We start from the raw sequence: 18,625 nt of genomic DNA on the forward strand, positions 1-18,625 counted from the left end.
GCTGGGATCGGGTGTGATGCCGGAAGCCGCCGGTAGGGGGCGCTGTGCTGTGCTATCACCACCCACCCCACCCCCCCCCCCCATGCTGATACAGAGGCTGGAAGCACCGCAGTGTATTCGCTTTAATAGTGTCGTGGTTGCTGCACGTACAAGAGCAGTGTCCCCGTACAAAATAGGAAGAGCAGGCAAGAAGTACACCAGCATTGCAATTAAGGCAGAACAGAGATGGTGGCCACATCGGTGACAGGCAGCGTCAGTGCAGGGCAGGCACCAGGAGGCTGCTGCTGCTTGTTGTGCTGAGGAGCAGCTCTGCAAACAGCTCCTAGGAGAGGGCACAGCTCTGGATCCACAGCCCTGACAGCAATAAGAGACAGCTCTTATTATAATGCTCAGCCCAGGACGAGGAAGGGGCTCCTTCCACCAATGCAGCTCTGCTTCTTCAGTAGCATCCACTGACCTCCCCATTTCTGCTTTCAAGTACTGAAACCCAACAGGCACAGACAGCTCCACCCCATAGAAATGACCTGTTACAGAGATGTGGCTGTGATGTGAGTGATGGTGCATAGACCTTAGTCATAAATACAACCACAGTGAATACAGTCCTAACAAGCAGTACAGCAATTATTATTATCAGTGTCTCGCTTTCCAGGCAAGAGGAACACGCATTTAGAGGCAAATCCAAACAGCACAAATGAAGAGCTCTGTCCCATCCCAACCCATTAGTGCATTAGTCCCTATTTCCTTAAACCACAAACAAATGACATCACCATTCCTTCCAAAAACTGAACCGAGGAAAGCCACAGCAACAACAGCAAACATAAAATACCATTCAGTTAAAACCTGGCTTCTTAAAGCCTTTATAAAAAAAATAATCTAGAAGTCCTCTTCAGTTGGTGCATAAGAAAATCCTAAGAATGCATCGGAGGCACTGGAGCTGCTGGCTGCTAAGTCAGGTGTGTGGGTGATGGAGGCAGAGATGGCTTCCTGGGTGAACTCTGGGTCAAAGTGCCGCAGATCAGCTGGGCCAGCCTAAAACAAGGAGCAGAGGTAGGTACACATCATTTAGAGCAAGCAGACCCCAAGTACCTGCTTGTGGTCAGCCCCCTACCACCACATCTGCAGTGCATAACCTGCATGACAGCATCCCTTGCTATCAGTGAAGGATGCCTGCAGAAGAGCCTTGCAGCCCCAATTCCTTGTGGGCCACTATAAGGTAGGTATCAACTTAAATACCCACTTACCACATTAGGGTTGAATGGAGGAGTAATCCTCTTGTGATACAAGTCATCCCAGTTGATTGGGCTGAAGAATACGTGGTTCTTTATCTCAAGCTGCATGGAAAGGGGAAGGAGATGTCAGTTGCTTGCTATCCCTTCTCTCTCAACACCTGGTTTCATAGCAGTCAGTCACTGAAACAAGACTTGGAGCTGCCACATGTCCACATAGGGCTCGTGTAGTAAGTCTTTAACGTATGAGGGTCATAGTCCTGTAATCCCTTGAAGGGATGAGATGACACCATTGCAGGTGCTCCAGCTTGCCACCTCATCTTGCACCATAGCATTTCCCTTCAGAAATGAGTCAACCCCATCTACTCTTTTAGGAAACTGGAAAGATCAACCTACATGTAAAGCCTTTCCCAAGGTAGTGAAGGCAGTGTTATTACCATAAGAAAAAAAAAGCTCAACATGGGAAGGCTTCTCATCCATCCTCCCTCCTAATCATAAAGGAGGCCACCTACAAAGTCTGTTTTGGCACCCAGCCTCCTCTTCTGGTCCTTGTGGAGAAGTCCATGCAGGATATCACAGGCTGCCACAGTCTTGCTTCCTTGGATCTGAAGTTGCTTGTGTAGAATGTTGTCATACATCTGAGACACATCCCGGCTATAAAAGGGAGGCTAATTTGAAAGAGAAGAGAAACAGCCTGTCAAGTACAAGCTATGGTAAGGAACCACACATCACTGGTCAAGATGAGTCCCACAGGGAGAAGTTAAGAGCAACCTGAACCTCCGTTCAAAGCTTAAGGGCATGATTGAATCCTGCATTCAGTTACCTGCCTCAGTTGTCCATACCCAGTGCCATAGGAACACAAGGTTGACCTCACTTTGCATATTTGGAAAGTAAGTTCTTCACTAAATAAAATGAAATAGCTTCCAAACTTACCAGTCCAAAAAGCATCTCATAGAGGACTGCTCCCAGGCACCACCAGTCTACTGTCCTGTCATACGGCTGCTTCTTTAGCACCTCAGGAGCTAAGTACTGGAAGAGTCAGAAGGAGACACTGGAGTCCAATCATAAAGGAAGGGCTTCACCTTCCTAAGCAGGCAAACTTGGTTCAGCAAGTTCAACAAATCCATTTGGGAGTACCCAGCAGCATCTTCAAATAGGCTTACAAAGATTCTCCACTACCCAAAGCAATGAAACTACTCAGAGCCCAGCTGCAACAGGTAAGCACACGTGCAGCCTCCAGGACAAGCAGCACATCAAGTCTAGACTCACATAGGATCATTTCCACATTATCAGGCTCCCTGTATCAAGGAGGCTCTCAGCCTCAGCTCATAGCAGAGCTCCAACACGGGCCATACCTCAGGAGTGCCACAAAACGTCGAGGTAGTCTCCTCTTCTTCCATTCCTTCCTTGCAGAGTCCAAAATCTGTCAACACCACATGTCCCTGACAAAAAGAATTTCAGCCTGGCCCACTTTCTCATGAGAGAAACAGCAGGATTTCCAAGCCTTCACATTTAATCCAATCTAGGCTTTAGTGTCCCATTGGTCACTTCTTTTTCCTTCCCTCACCTTCTGGGTGTCCTGTCCCCCCACCCACAAGCCAGGTCCCAGCTCTAGGGACCAAGCAGAGTGTTTTGTATACAGTTCTGCAGTGTGTGCTTGCTCCCTCTTGCAAGATCTGTACAGAAACTTAGTGGGATACAGATGTAAAAATCCATGCAATGGAATAAACCATTGCTTGTAGAACCACAGTCTTCTGGTTATGATGCCAATGCTTTCAAATTCAGAAGGCAGCACAAGAGGGGCACATACCTGGCAATCCAGGAGGATGTTCTCAGGTTTTAAATCCCTGCAAGGCAAGAAACTGTTTGAGCAGATCAGGCTTTCTAAACATCTGGCCTAATCAGCAACAGCATCAGGTGAAAAGAGGAGCTAACAAGACTTCATAAGCCAACTCACCAAGACCTTTCTAAAGTGCAAACTCCCACTGCTCATGTACTAATGTATACACATTACTGTTCTCATAAAGGGTCAGATATTAACTTGCATTTCACTATGCATGATTTATCACAGAGTCTCTTAGTTTTTAGTAAGGTTTATCCTACATCTTTCTATGCAACTATCATCTTCTCTCCACTATTCAGCTGTAAGTGTTTATTGCCCAGCAGGTCCCTCCCAGTGCTGAATGCCACTATACTTCACATAGACCTAAAAAACCTACTTGGTCTCCCCAGCCCTGTACCCAGCTGGCTGGTGGATCCATTGCCCCTGTTCTCCCCAGCATGGATATATACCTTACCTATAGATGATGTTTAAGGAATGCAGGTATCCAATTGCACTAGCAACTTCTGCAGCATAGAATCTTGCACGGGGCTCACGGAAACAACGCTCTCTTTGCAAGTGGAAGAAGAGCTAAGACAGAGACAAGAGGGTCATATCTGCAGGTCTAGCTGAGCTTCCTTGCTAGCTAGAACTCATGAGCCAGCTACAGGCATACTATGGTCATAAAACAGTATTAACCTAATAGTCCTATGAGTTAGAACTCCATATAAACAAGACATCTATGTTAACAGCACCTCCCAGTCTGTTTCAGGTAGCAAAGAAAGTGACAGCCATAGAGAGAGCAGCTGTCACATTTCAGAAGCAGCAGCCTGACATACTGCAGTAGCATCACATCAGCACTAGTCTGGGACTCAGGGCTGGCACGAGTGGGCTTTCCCCCCTCAGCCTACTTGTCTTGATAACCAGTTGGCACAGGTCATATTCAGCAATATTTTCACTTATAAGCGAGACACTTGCCAGCTGTTCTTTCCAACAAAGTAATGTTATGCTTCAACATCATTATCTCCTGACAAGAAAGTTTTAGGCAATAAAACCATATGCCTGGGAAGGACCAAATAGAAGACTAAAGATAAAGTCTGTACTCACCTCTCCCCCATTCACATAATCAAGCACAAAGTAAAGCTTCTCCGAGGTCTGGAAGGAGTAATGGAGGCCCACAAGGAAGGGGTGCTTGACATTTTTCAGAAGCACATTACGTTCTGCCATGATGTGGTTTTGCTATCAAAAAAGCAGGAGAGGAGGCAGATTTTTATGGCAGCTCTCCAGAACAATCTGCTCTACAGACTCACCGTAGTTCTGAAACCACATGGAATCTGGGAACCCTATGGACCAAATCCAGCCCAGAAATGAAAGTCCTCCCCCCCTCTCTAACTTTGCTTCATCTCAGTTCCTTCTCCATAATCCCATGGCACAGATAAATCCATGCTTACTGTGTGCACTGCTGATGTGAACACTCACTTCAGCCACCAGATGGTTCAATTGCATTACCAGGATTGCTTGGATACCAGTCACTGTGTGTATGCACGGCCGAGGAGAGCAGACATACCTCCTTTTTCTTTAAGATGGTTTTCTTATGCAGGACTTTCACAGCATAAAAAGTCCCATCACACTTGCGTTTGGCCAGGAGAACCTACAACAAGAATCACAGCTTTGAGTCCCTCCCTCCTCCTCCACTAGCTGGGCTCTTGGAAGTGATTACACAGCTTCAGAGGGTCAGGCACAGAGTTTTAAAGACCAAGCTCCAGCCTACTGCCTACTACTAAGTCCCTACCCAGGACTTTCAAGTTGCCAGCAAAAGGCACTTAGCATCTCCATGTACCTTACACACTCAAAGTGGCTCGAGAACATTTAGAAGCAGTCCTGTTTCAAGTTCATCATTGCCGTCTTATGCAGCACAGCTTTGCCTAGGCACCTTCTGCTAACTGAAGGCATCTGAAGCTCTATTACAATCCTTCTTTTCAGTCCAAGTGCTGCTCATCACCACCTTGAGAATGAAACACCCCACTTCTTCCTAGAGGAGCTGCAGGGGAGCTCGAAGTATGAATGGAGTATGGAAACCACTCAAGTCCCACCCTGTCTCAGTCCTCTAAACACAGCCATGATACTCAGGGGAGGTGCAAGCAAAGGACAAATTCCTTCAGTTAAGGCATCACTAAAAAGCTACAGCCCACCAGTAAAAGCCGACTTACTTTTCCAAAGCTTCCTTTGCCGATAACCTTCAGGAAGTCAAAATCTGTTGGCTTGGCACTGTTGGGCAAGAATGAAGGAAGTTAACATTTCTAGAAGGAAAACATGCAACAGCAACACCTTTATCAAAGTAATAATCCTTCTTGGAAGCAGAAGCACTTGTGGAAGTGACTGAAGAGCACAAGACAGGTGACCTCCCCTGCCAGCCAGCAAGCAGAGGATTCACACGCTGCATATCAGTGTACTGAGCAAAGGGCAAGGAGCCTTTCACTTAGGAAGTCACCTTCTGAGGCAGCTTACCCTCCTTAATAAAGTGAAAAATCAGTTTGGAAGCCAGTAATAATGAGGAAATTTTCACCCTATTATCCCTCAAAAAGAGGGAAATGAGATTAGAGGCCACAGAGAACATGAGCAGAGGATGATTATGGAACAGGATTGAGCTGTAACTGAACGTCTTGAAAGCTGATGCACAGCATTGAAATCTAAGTGATGTAGTTATTAAGTCTTTTGCAGATGCCACCCTTGCAGAACACAGGGAATCCCTGCTCCACACCCTACCTGGCTTCTGCAGAGAGCTTACTTTGGGTTGGCAGAAGGTCCAAGGTTGATGTTGTCAGCTGGTGTTGGAGGCTAGAGAGGAGGACAGCAGTATTAGTCACAAGAACATGCCGCAGTCTGTGTTTTCCTGTCCTTAACATAGCATCCCTTATCTTTAATAAACATATCAGTGAGATATGCAATAGATTGCTAAACTAAGTGATGGAGAAAGGGAAGACAGAGCTATGCACTATGGTAATATCACGCCCAAGCTGGAGTCTCTGCTAGGCTGCAGTCTGTGCTCAGGTCCTCATCCCATACATGCAGAGAAAGGATTGAGAGTGATGGTGTAACTCCTGATTTGATGCACCCAAGACCATAGGAGGGATTGGCAGCTCCAAGCTGAGATCTCACCTGGGTAGTGCTGTCTGAGGTGCGGGAACGATCCATCAAAATGGCAACTCGTTCAGCACTGGGGAAGAGAGCAAAGGAGCAGTGAAAACCAAACCCAAGAGACGCAGATAACTCCTCAGTAGCACTACTGCTCCCAGGGCATAGAGGTGTGAGTGTGGTGGGAAGCAGGGTACATTAGGTGCACATTAAACATATGAACAGGAGATGAGGGAGAGAAGCTTTACAGGTTTCACAAGGAGTCTGAATGAGTACAAACTTGCTAAACACCACGGTCATCCCTCAGTTTGAGAAGGCAATAACTGGTCAGGGCACTGATACATGGAAACCAGCAGAGCCCCAGACACCCACCCCACTGCACAGGGATGCCAAAGCCACCAGCCCTGCAGTGCAGCCAGGTGAAGTTGCTGGGTGCCCTGGGTGGCTTAGACCTGTCCTGCTTGAGCATCACTGGGTCCTGCCATCCCAGCAGTTCTTACTAGCTTAAAGGGTTCTGATACACACCTTGCAGAAGTCAGGATTAAAGAGATGACAATAGAAAGGGGGATGAACACAAAAATCTGTTCCATCTCCCCTGCCCCAGGAAGCATTATCTTCCCCTTTCCCCCACAAGGCTCTGAAACTGAGACAGAGCAGTCCTGAATATACCTCCATCCACCACTCCCCCACCCTCTCTCTGCCTCACCCCATGCACAAAGGGGCCCTGAAGCCCCCACCAGCTCCCCAGAAATCTCACCTGTCAGTAGTGCCCCTCTCTGCCCCACACACAGACCCATGGTCACCCCACACCCAGCAGGGCAATGCAGGGCTGGAGCTGCAGGGTGGCAGCGGGCACTGGCAGCCATTCCCAGGACAGCCCACATCTGGCCAGTGCCAGCCAGTGCCATCCACCACCAGTGTCACCAGGCTGAGCTTTTAAAGGGCTCCCGGACCCAGCAGGTTCCATACTCACTATGAGCACAGCCTGGAGCCGGATGCCTTGATGGTTTGTCCTATCCTCTCACGGCCGTGCTTGATGAATTCTGCAGGAGAAAGTTGGAGCACAGAGCTGATCAGCAGGCAGCGCAGTCACAGGCACAGAGGCATGTTTGTTCTTCACTGACCTTGCTCCTCTCCCCACAGCCACCCTCCTCCCCTCCCACCCACGTACCAAAATAACCAGGAAATTATTGGAACCAGGACAGTTCCCTCCCAACCCACCTGGAGCCCTCAAGAGCTCCCGGGATGGGGACAGAAGCCCCAAAGCAGATGCCCCCCTCCTGAGCCCATTGCACATGGATTGGCCTCAGAATCACAACCTGAGTGGGGGAGTTTTCTGTTGTGTTCAGCAGCAGATAACGGAAACATTCTAAGGTTCATTCTCACCCTCTGGAAAGATTAAAAACATCCACACGTCTACGTGTTCCCCTCCCTTAAAAACAAGTGCTTTTGTGGACGCAAACAAGCTGCTATACCAGAATAGCTCTACTTTGGCCAAAGCAGTGGCTGCCAGAGCACACCTCCCCAAACAAAATGTGTTCTCCTACCAACCTCTTGGGAGGAAACGAGCCCAAGCCAAACTGTAGAGCCCGTTCACATTACAACAGGCAGGAAATGCAAGCACTCAAAGCAAACCCCACGAGGCACTCAGCAGCACACAGACAGTTTGAGCCCCACTCCCTTCCTACCATATACACTCCTCATTTCGCTGTTTGCCTCCCCAGCCCACTGAAGTTTGCTGAAGGTCACCTGAGTCAGTAACTAACTGCCCCACATGCTGCCAGACAGACTGGGCAGATATTGTGGGCACAGAGCAGGGAGTTCAGCCCTGACCCAAGGCTGGGGGTAGGGTCAGTGTGGGCGACTGGGGAGCACGTGAGCAAAGCACAGAAATACATCCATGTAGCAGTACCTGCAGGCAGCACTGGGACACTGGGCAGGAGGGACTGTGAGCTGCAGTGATGCAGAGAAGTGCTGCCAAACAAAGGCAGGCAGTTCCACAGGGACATGCACATATTTCCACCCCCTCTTCCCCCCCACACCACTGCTCTGCTGCTCCTCCGCTGTCAGTGGAGATGCTCAACAAGTCCCTGCTGACCACAAGCACCACTCCATCAGGTGCACTATCTCTAAGGCAGGAGCACCAAGGCACCGTGCACAGCATTAGGCAATGTCCATCCCCATCCTACACCACTTCTGTTCAGACCCAGAGCCACCTCCACCATCAGCCTGCACTCACCTGCAAAGCCTGGCCAGCTCCTGATTGCTCAGCTGATTAGAGCCCAATAGGCTTTTCCTTACTGCTAACAAACCCCACTCCCCCGAAAGCACTGAGATTTCCCACTGCACACACACACAGAACAACAGAATCAGAACTAGGTCAGGGAAGCACACAGGAGCTCCGGGTTATCCATGCCTGGCTGCATCACTCCCTGCACACACAGTAGGGATGCTCCAGGTGCAGGGCCATGGAGCACCACCAAGTCCTGAAGAGTTCTATGGCACAGTGACTTACTGCACACTGGGGGCACAAACCATGCACCCCACAGCCCTCCCCAGCAAGCATCACACCCAGCACAGAGCTGCTACTTACAGGAGCACTCACTGCAGCACAGTCTCTCCCCAGAAGCATCCCTCAGTAACACATTTCCTCCCAGCACACAGCAGCAGCTCCCTCTTCCTACAGCAGCTCTACCAGCGGTGACCCACATTCCCATGCCAGCCCAGCATTATTTGCTACAAACACATTACCGATGCAACGCGTACCTTGCGGAGAGGCAACCTCATGGACGCGTCATGTGCAGCTGCCTCCCACCCTCCTCCTGATGTCAGCACTCTCAGCACTGCTTCATACTTAACCCAGATTGCAAACCCACTCCCATAGTGCTCACAGCAAGGCAGGATGGCCAGCAGGGTTTTGGAAGGAGCAGAAGACTTAAATGGAGACACCAGGGCAGCCTGCAGCTCCCATCCTGCACACAGCATGGGGGGATGCCCCAGTTTTAGCACAGAGCAGGAGCACAGGTGGTGAGAAGGACTTCTATGTTCTGCTGCCAAGGAAGCACTCAGCTTTCCTCTGCTACAGATCTGATAGCTACAGGCCAGTGCTGAGCTCTGCTTCCATCCTCATTAGAAGCCAGAGGAAGGTGAGAAGACAGAGGAGGAAGGCAGCTTTAAGGGCTTCTCCACTTGTGGGAGTGCTCTGAGCTGTCCCTCATTGCTCCTCACATAGTTATGTCCTGAGGATCCCATCTCTGATCCCTGTGCAGCACTGCAGAGTGGAAGGGCACAAGCAGAGCAGCCCCAGCTGGACCCTACAGACAGCAGCCCTCAGGGTTCTAGGGAGAAAGCTGTGTGCAAAGCTGGAAGAACAGCAGGTGGCTGAAACCTGCAGCACTTTGCTAAGGAAAAAAAAAAAAAAAGATTAAAAACCTACAGAAACAGAGAACAAAACATCAGCTACACACCTGGGAGCACATCACCCAGCACAGGCTGTGCTGGGAGGCACAGGAAGCAGCGTGCAGTGGGTGAGCACGCAATCCCCTCGCTCCCCATCCCTGCTTCAGCCCAGCCCACCCCCAGCAGCTCTGTGGCCCCAGGAGGATCTTCTGCACACCCCAGCAGGGAGCAGTGGGGCTGCCTGCAGCACAACAGGGAGCTCATGGGCACCTCCTCTTGCTCTGGGTGATGCTGATGCACTGCAGTCCTACAGAGAGAGGAGGAACTACCAGCAGGGCCAGGTACCTGCCAGATATAGTCAGGGGCTGGGAGCCCAGCTGAGGGTGATGGGCTGTGGGCTGCTGAGGGCCTGTCAGGTGCTTTAGATCAATATTTTGCCTGTTTTAGTCAGCTGGGCATTTGGTCACGTGGCTGGAAGGTTAGAAGTGTCCTTTGGTTCTGCTTGAGCCTAGAAGTTCCTTGCACAGTGCTCCTCCTGCCTGTGGAGTGGGGTGAAATGCAAACATGGACACGTGGAGGAGAAGCAGGGAGAAAGCTCTGAGCACAAGCAGATATAGCAGAAAGGCTGCTGTCTTCTCTCTCTCATCATTAAAAATAAAACATTCTCCTTCGGCTTCTGTTGTCATTTCCTATAAGATCTCCTGCCTGTGGCAGGGCTGTGCTCACTGCTGCACTGTGCCTGGTTGCAGTGTGATGGGAGCAGTGCCCCCCCAGCCCCTCTGCCTGCTCCCACACTGTCCCCTACTCTCCCACCCCAGAGCCCATTACCCTTTGTCTTCCCTAGGGCGCTGGAGGAAGGCTCCATCCAGGCAATGGGCATCAGGGCAGCCGGCTCTGGGTGTCCTTAAGCGGTCCCTGTGTGAAGGCAAAGAGCACACCGTGAAAGGAGGGATGAGTGCAGGTGGCTGTGCTGGAGGGCACACGTGTCATAGGGGCACACATACCTGTAGGGCCACACACCCTCAGACACAACCCTTCATCCCCCACACACTGTGTCCCCACGTGTCCCCTGCTCAGAGCAGGGATGGGGAGGTGGTGCCGGTGGGAACTGGCACTGGAGCTCAGCTCTTAAATCATTAACCCACGTTGCAATTAAACATTGGCCAACAGTGCCCCATGGCAGTGCTGCAGTGGGACATTACCATGTGGCTGCTGGCCCCACTTTGACAGTGTGCCCAGCTCCTCAGCCCTGCCAGGATCACCTCCCAGCCCTGGGGACATCCTCATCAGCCCCATGGAGGGGACATCACCCCAAGCTGGCTGTCCCCATGTGCCCTGGGGGGACATTAGTCACAGAGGTCCCCCTGCTGCGGGTTAGCCTGGTTTCCTTAACAGAAGAAATGAATTCCCGGTGCTGCCATCATCGCTGTCTGAGGAGCAGGGGGTCACTGCCCTGCTGCCATGCAGCTCAGAGCAGGGCACATCCAGGAAGGACCCCCTGCCCCATCGCATACGCACGTTCTGTTTTGATTTGTTTCATGCAGCTATTATGTAGGGAATGTGTGTGATTAAGATAGGGCATGCTATCTTAATCTCCCTATCAGACAATATCCATACCCATAACCATAAATGTGTCACTTGCAGAGGAAGCACACAGTGCCAAGCAGCTGGGATTACAGGGAAGGGCTCTGATAAGGGGGAAACAAAAACACCTTTGCAGAAAGCAATGTGTCAACCTCCTTCAGACAGCAGTGAAAGGTGACCCACAGCCCTCGAGGTGTCAGCAGGGGCTGTTTGGGGCTGGGTTATCAGTGCTGCAGGAGGGACGGAGTGTGACAGAGTCAAGTGGATCAGGGAGAGGAGAATCTTTCCAAGATCTGAGCCCATTTCTTCATCTAAGAGGATTCAACAAAGGCTGAACAGATTGTAGGCGGACAGTGCGGTTCTCTAAAATCTTAGAGCAGTGCAGGATTGGCCCTGAGGACAAGGGCAGAGCAGCACTTCCACACCAGATCGAGCCAGGCTCTGTGAGCTGCCCCCAGAGCAGCCCTGCTGTGCTGCCCTCATTAAGGGCACTCATGTCCCATGAGCAGCCTCCCCCTTTTGCCCCCCCCAAACCAAAGACAGGCTGTCCCCTTGCTGGGATGTGGACACAGCCGCCTTGAGCTCCATGAGATCAAAACTTCATTTTTGGTGCACATTTAATGCAAGAAACCTTTTCACCTCCTGCAATATTTCCAAGGCTGAGGATACTATTTTTCTCCTCCCTGGAGCTGGCTGTGATTCCTGGGGAATTAATTTGATTTCAGGTTGGATATTAGTAAACATTTCTTCTCCAAAGAGCGGTGATGCAGTGGCACAGCTGCCCAGGGAGGTGGTGGGGTCACCATCCCTGGAGGTGTTCAAGAGCTGTGGGGATGTGGCACTGAGGGATGTGGTCAGTGGGCATGGTGGGGTGGGCTGGGGTTGGACTTGACTGTCTCAGTCTTTTGCAACCTTAATCAGAAAATCATAGGATCATAAACTAGTTGGGTAGAAAGGGGCTTTCGAGCCCATTGCATTCTAACTTTGCTGGTGGACTGGCTGTCCCTATCAGAATGGGCTGCTCAGGGTCCCACACAGCCTGGCCAGGGATGGGGCACCCACTCTTTTCTAAGCAGCAATGCCAAAGCCTCACTATAAGTAAAGAATTTCTTCCTAACATCTAACCTGAATTTCCCCTCTTCTAAGTATTTCTGTGATTCTATGATTCAGGATACCTGAACCCCCCTACTCCCAGCTGCCTTCCCTGCACCCCAGTCCTGTGCCCACCAACTCACCCAGCAGTGAGGGATGAGCCCTCCACCAAAACCTCATTGATTGAACCAAGCTGGCTCAGCCCTCAGGAGAAGAAGGGGAAGCCGTGGAGAAAGCAATGCTCTTACCTGCAGCAGCATGGGGCAGCAGTCCTGCAGCAGTGGCAGAGGCAGTGCTCCCCTCCCACCTGCCCTGGGGTTTTGTTTTGGTGATCCAGTCTGAAGGTCGAACGAGAAGTCAAAAGGAGTGGCCTGTGGTTGGAGTAAATGATTAGCAAGGGACAGAAAGAGCTGGGAGAGCATAGAGGGTGAAAGCAGGAGTCGCTGCTGCTCAGCAGGACCCGCAGCTGCTGACCCAAAATGCAGGGCAGTCTGCAGGGTTTGAGGCTGTGCCTTGAGTGCTGTGCTCAGCTGTGGGGCCCTCACTGCAGGAAAGACACTGAGACTGATGTCTGAAAGGAGGCTGTAGTGAGGTGCATGGAGAAGTGCAAAGCCACAAGGGTCCCTTTGTGCAGCACCAGCACCCAGAGTGCAGCAGGCAGAGCCCTCACGTCACTGCAGCTGCCACTGATGTTCCTGCATGGCCATGAGGACAAGGATTTGGTATTGCCCCTATGTATTAGGGAATCAACCCAAATAGGGGCCCCTATTGTATGCAAGGGGCTGAAAAGACACAGAGCAATAAAGAAACCTGTCCCCTCCTGGTGCAGAGAAGACCTTTGTGCCATTCATTTTCAGAATGAGAAGGTCTGGAGGATGCTGCAGCACATGACCAGAAGCTACATATCTGCAGTCAGAAGCCATCTGGAACGGAGATCATCCCTTTCCATCCTTTTTCTTCCATTTCTGCTGCTATTTTGGGCTTTGTTTTGCTCACCCCGTTGCATCTCTTGCTGAAAGGCTGCACATCCCCAGCAGAGCTGAATCCATGCGCCGTCACTGAGGTGTGTGCTGGGCAGGTGGGGGCTGTCTGCACTGCAGCACCATCACAGGGGCTCCACCATGGCCACAGCCACACTGTGAGGATAGAGCCTGGGCTCACCCTGTGAGCTGCTCATGCATTACCCAATGGAAGCACGGAGGGAAGCGCCTGAGCTGAACTGACAGCAAGACAAAGCCCAGGGGGGCTCCCAGAATAATACAGCACTTCCCACAGCTTACGTCAGCTTGTGCCCCTAACAGCAGCTCTTTGGCCCCTAACAAATACAAAACAAAGGGCTGTGTCAGCCTGTGGACATCCCACATCCAAGAACAGGGCACAGAGCACAGCGTGATACCAATGGGCAATGCAGTAAGAGAAGGGCCCTGGAGCTGCAGGGTGCAAAGCAGATGTGAAGCACAGCTGTGCATGGCCATGTGCTGCACTGCTGCGGCCCTTGGCCCTCCTGCCATGGCTATCCAAGTGCTGGGCACAACCCATGTGAAGCGTATTGGGAGCTCAGCTCAAGCCAGGGCTCCTCCAAATCCCATATTTCATTTCCCTCTTCTCTATCTTTGGTTGTAAGGGATTTGGGGATTGCCCCCCCACCCCCCTTTCCAACACCCACAAACCTGGTTCCTCACCCCCACCCCTGCCTAGCCCAACGAAGCAGGCCAGCTCCTCAGATATGTGTTCTCTTTATTGTTTGATATATTTATGTACCACATTATATGTTAAAGATAGACTTTTTTTTTCTGATATACATTTTTCATCTTATTTACCACAATTACACCACACATACATTGGAAACAGCTCCACGGATCTGGTAGATTGCACAGAATGAGTTTTGTCTTGGTTTTGTTTCTGTTATCCTGAACGACGTCAAATCCAACAATATATATTCTTTTCTTTTCATGATTCAGAAATAATTCTTAAAGCGAAACGAACAAACAACCAAAAAGAACAAAAGAAAAATCACTGAGAAGTGGACTCTGGGTCTGTGAGTTCAACCAGAGGCAAAACGTCATCAATGGGAAGCGCCATTCCTCGTGTCAATCCGGATGGAAGAATTAAGCAGTCTGACATCGATGTGACTACAGTGTAAACATTGCAGATGACTGCAGCGCCGGCCGTCGGCCAGAGCGTGGGTTGCTGGGCTATTCCTACAGTCTAGGTCTCATCTACATCTGTCTCATGGTCTATGTAAAGGAATGTCGCTGCTCCCAGCACCCGCAGCCTGTCTGCTTCCATCTGTAAACACAACCCCATTGGGTCGGTACCGTTCCACCTCCTGCAGCACCGCGGTGCAGAACTGCAGCAGCACTGGGAGCTGCGATCCTTTCCTGATGGTTCATTTGTGGGGCTGAGCTTCAGGCAACTGGTGAGGAGGTGGGGGTTGGGGCACCATGGATTTTCCTTCCAAACATTTGAAAGAACAAAAATAAATATATATATATATATTCATTTATTTTAAATTTTAGCTTATTTAAAAAGATGGCAGGGCACACGATTTTGTCTCTTCTTATTTTATTTGTGGATTCTCTAATGTGGAATTGGTCGGATGCATGTAACGAAAGTAATGACTCCTCGTTAAAGGGACGCAGAATCTCACGGCGATGCAGATGTTCGATGCTGTTCTCGTACTGCCACCAGCTCTGGCCCCTCCTTAGTCTTCAGCGTTGGTTCTAAAGGCCTCTATGAGGCCTTCTAAAGAGTGGATGAACCCGGAGACGCTGCAGATCCCTCCTATAACGAAAATGGCGACGTCAAAGAAGACGTGGTGCCACAAGAGCTTCCTCCACAAGAGCTTGAGGTGGAAAAGACTGGGGAGCAGGAAGCAGAGACCTGCACCCGTGAGGCTCCCAGTGAGACCCATCAAGAGGGCAAAGTGTGGGACATAGATAGCCATGAGCAGGGTGAACACCACCAGGGCGCACCTCAGGGTGAGCCCCCAGGACTTGAGCCGCCCATCACCCCCATAGCAGTTGGGGAAGAAAGCCCTGTTTCCATCCTGGAAAAGGGATCGCTCCAGGACCTCCACAGCTGCAAAAAATGGCAAGGGGTAGGAGAGCAAGGCTTTGGCCACCAAGAAAATGTTGACTACTGCCCTAATAGTGGAAGGCAAGTTGTCTGTGATGACCTCCTTGGTCTCGTCAGCCCAGGTCAAATAGGCGACCAAGGCAAAGAGTCCCTTGAGGATGCAAGCTGCTATGTGCGTCCAGTTCATCATGCAATGGAACTCCTTGGGGTTCTGCATGTTCCCCTCCAGGGAAGGCAGAAAGATCTGAGAGGTGTAGCTGAAGACAATGATGCCAATGGAGATGGGAAACTTCTTCACATCGATGTAGAACTTGACCTTGTCCCATGCCCAGTCGCGTGCCCGGGAGAGGCAGTAGGCGATCACCAAGATGTTGATCACAAAGTGGGCTAACGTGCAGAGCAAGCTGAACTTGGAGACTGCCTTCAGGTTCTTCAAGAACGCGCAAGGCAGGAGAACTGCTGTGGCAATAATGGACCACGACTTCTGGGATACAGGCAGGTTAGGGAAGCTGTTGTACATCAGGTTCCCACTGACCACCACGTAGAGGATGCAGGTCATGACCAGTTCAATGATCTGAGCCACATTCACAATTCTGCCTCCCAGCGTGGGGAAGCGGGGCGCGCAGCACGCGTTTGCTATGTCCACGTAGGAGTCTCTCACCCTGACTATCTCCCCATCCTCATTCTCTTCATAAAGACAGGCAATAAGGATCTTCCCAGTGTAGCAGCAAACCACGGCGGCGAAAATTATTAAAAAGAGTCCTAGGTATCCACCATGAAGGATAGCATAGGGCAGGCCCAGCACAAACATCCCCTAGAAAGAGACAAAATGGAAACCGTGTTGCTCGCCTGATGGAGGGGCCAGGCTCACGCAGTCGCACAGCCGTGAGCAGGCGCACACCCGCTGCCTCAGTCACACGCAGTGACACCAATGGCACAGTCCCACAGTCACGCCACGCGGTCACGATGACACGCACACCCTTCCCTCTCCGACGCACCACCCACACCATCACAACCTTGTACACCCGCAGCACTGCACCCCAGAGCGCCCACAGCAAGCAAGCACAGCTCTGCCACACGGATTTTACCCAAATCTCCACCCTGTGTGTTCCCAGCACCCTCTGTGCACCAAGAACCATCACCCCACAGCGCCATCCTACAACGGGGGGGACCGGCACAGACCCCTCCCCAACACATCCCCCTGCAGCAGCCACCCCATCCCGCACGCTGCCGTGGGGGCAGGCAGAGCAAAGCGATAGGGATGTTTTGTTTTGACTCTGCGGAAGGAAGGAGATTATTGTTTCCATTTTTTTTTCCCCTCACATTTTTTTTCTTTTTTTCCCCTTTTTCTTCTCCTACCCCCCCGCCCCCCCTCCCCCTTTTTTCTCTTTTTGCTTTTCCGCCGTACGGTATTGCACCCCGACACTGCTGGAGGGTACGAGGGCTGAGCCAAGGGATGGGAGAAGGGCTGGGATCGGGGCTCGCATCCCGGCGCGGGTGGCAGCGGGTGCCCGGCCGTACCTGGATGGCATTGGTGACGTTCCAGCCCGCCTCCCACGCCGTGATCTTGGGCTTGCCCTGCCCGGACAGCTCGGAGCAGACCCCCGCATCCTTGGAGCCGGAGGGCGGCAGCGGCCCGGTGCCGTCCCGCTGATAGTGGATGTCCCCCTCGAGGGGCTGCTCGCCGCCCTCCTCACCGCCTTCGGACTTGAGGATGTCCATCTGCAGCCCCTGCCGGTGCTCCATGTCCAGGTCGTCGCAGTGAGCGAAGCCCACCGCCTCCTCGTCGGTGGCGGCCTGGAAACCCATCCTGGCGAACATGCCGCTCATCTTCGCCTGGGACTTGTTGGACACCGAGGTGGCCACGTTGGACAGCTTGCTGCGGAGGAGCGTGGCCATGGTGGCTGTCTGGCTCGAAGGGCCGTGGAGACGCAGAGACCCGACGGGACGGGCGGGCGGCGGGGCGGAGGCCGGGACCTCGGCGCCGGGAAAAGAACGGCGGCGGCTGCGGGGGGCTCTGCCGAGCCGCTACCTCCGCTCCCGAGCGCAGGGCGAGCGGCTGCGCTGCGGGCTGCCCTGGGGCATGTCACCGCTGCGGGAAGCCGCGGGCCCTCCCGCCCCGCTCCGAGCCGCTCCGCTCCTTTCCGACGGACCCTCCCGGACGGCGGCTGTCACCGGGCTGCGGTGGTCACGGGTCTGCGGCTGTCACCAACCGACGGCTGTCAGCGGGCGGCCGGCGCAAACCTCTGGCAGTGAGAGCCGCGTCTCCATCGCAGTGCGCCCACCTCGCGGAGAGAAGAGAGGGGAGAGGATTGCTGCATTTCTGGGGGATCGTACAGGGGCCACGGCAGCCAAGCTCTCCCCGGGCCCCCCCGGCGTAGCCCCCACGCGCGACGGGACTCCCACGGGGCCCGCGGGCCCCGCCAGGACGGCGCCTGCAAGCGCGCTACCCCAGACCCCGCCAGCCCCCGCACCCCGACCGCGCAGCCCGCTCCCAGCCCCTTCCCCGCAAAAACCGAAGCGAGCAGAAGGAAAAGACGACCCCGCTTGAAGAGGTGGATAATGTATTGTCCGAACGGCACATCACAGAGCGGCTCTTCCGACAGGAATTCTCAACGCAATTGTCACAGCCTCCAGCCCCGCCCCCCCCCGCGCCCCCCGCCCCCCCCCCCCCCCCCCACGCCAGCCACTCCCGTTAGCACGATTTTTCCACCCAAAACCCCCTCGCACCCCCCTCGGGAGCACGGAAGCAGCGGGGTAAGCACCGTCAAGGGAATGGCAGCGGTAAAACCGACGGCTGCGGCCCCGCTCTGCCCCGCACCGCTCCGCGGGCGGGCACCAGGGCGTTCGTCGGGCTCCGCTCCGTCTGGTGGAGACATTTCCCATTTCTCCTTATAAAAATCCATTCTCCCGGTGTCTGGGCTGGCCAGGGATGACTCCCGCACACGTTGAGATTGAGCAGAAAAGCCGGGTCCGGCAATATGTTATCTTTTGTTTCAATTGTCCCCGATGTGCGCCAGCGCGGCGCACGGTGGGGGCAGCCACGAACGGGCCACGGGATTCCGTGGCGGGGCCGGCGCTGGAGCGCGTGGCATTTGGGTTCAGGGCCGGGTAGGGGGAAACATAGCATATGTGCGGCGACTGAGTGGGAATCGCGCGAGCCTGAGTGCGTGTTGCGAGGGAGGGTAAGAAAGTGACGGGGGTGAGTGAGGGTAATAGGGACGTGCCGCTGGAAGATGGCGGTGGAGGGGGGGGAAGCCGCCGTCGTTTGGCGTTGCGCGTGCTTGTTGCC

At 52.8% G+C, this 18,625-nt stretch overlaps 2 protein-coding genes across 9 annotated transcripts in view; both read right to left on the reverse strand.

The window, feature by feature from the left end:
* Positions 1–103: 103 nt before the first annotated feature.
* SGK2 (serum/glucocorticoid regulated kinase 2) lies at positions 104–12,630 on the reverse strand. Of its 6 annotated transcripts, XM_015881422.2 has the most exons (15): positions 12,504–12,630; positions 10,408–10,494; positions 7,154–7,223; positions 6,205–6,262; positions 5,834–5,883; positions 5,256–5,313; positions 4,613–4,696; positions 4,153–4,284; positions 3,524–3,636; positions 3,037–3,073; positions 2,582–2,668; positions 2,160–2,255; positions 1,739–1,894; positions 1,242–1,331; positions 104–1,029 (listed from the first exon to the last, which is right to left on the reverse strand). In XM_015881422.2, the coding sequence occupies exons 2-15, from the start codon at positions 10,457–10,459 to the stop codon at positions 874–876; spliced, it is 1,239 nt and encodes a 412-aa protein (XP_015736908.1). In that variant the 5' UTR covers positions 10,460–10,494; positions 12,504–12,630; the 3' UTR covers positions 104–873. The 6 variants fall into 6 exon arrangements, with proteins under 6 accessions (XP_015736908.1, XP_015736905.1, XP_015736910.1 ...); XM_015881419.2 differs by lacking the exons at positions 10,408–10,494; positions 12,504–12,630 and adding an exon at positions 9,648–10,253; XM_015881424.1 differs by lacking the exons at positions 10,408–10,494; positions 12,504–12,630 and adding an exon at positions 8,947–8,960.
* A 1,345-nt stretch (positions 12,631–13,975) lies between these two features.
* The window catches only part of SLC32A1 (solute carrier family 32 member 1), a 7,050-nt gene continuing 2,400 nt past the window's right edge, over positions 13,976–18,625 (reverse strand). For all 3 annotated transcript variants that reach the window (XM_015881417.2, XM_015881416.2, XM_015881418.2), the window contains 2 exons: positions 16,855–17,618; positions 13,976–16,147 (listed from right to left, as the gene is read on the reverse strand). In XM_015881417.2, coding sequence (XP_015736903.1) covers positions 14,960–16,147; positions 16,855–17,232 — 1,566 coding nt within the window. In that variant the 5' untranslated portion in view covers positions 17,233–17,618 and the 3' untranslated portion in view covers positions 13,976–14,959. The remainder of the gene's footprint in view (positions 16,148–16,854; positions 17,619–18,625) is intronic.

Source organism: Coturnix japonica, chromosome 20 (assembly GCF_001577835.2).
Source record: "Coturnix japonica isolate 7356 chromosome 20, Coturnix japonica 2.1, whole genome shotgun sequence".
Taxonomy (NCBI): domain Eukaryota; kingdom Metazoa; phylum Chordata; class Aves; order Galliformes; family Phasianidae; genus Coturnix; species Coturnix japonica.

What these genes read in the sequence shown, in the direction of transcription:
- SGK2 (XM_015881419.2), bottom strand. Translation starts at nt 9,843, where the DNA reads ATGAGCTCCCTGTTGTGCTGCAGGCAGCCCCACTGCTCCCTGCTGGGG. An exon ending in TCCTTAAACATCATCTATAG is followed by an intron (nt 3,074 to 3,523) that starts GTAAGGTATATA and finishes CTTGCCTTGCAG; the next exon opens with GGATTTAAAACCTGAGAACA. An exon ending in ATGAGATGCTTTTTGGACTG is followed by an intron (nt 1,895 to 2,159) that starts GTAAGTTTGGAA and finishes CTTTCAAATTAG; the next exon opens with CCTCCCTTTTATAGCCGGGA.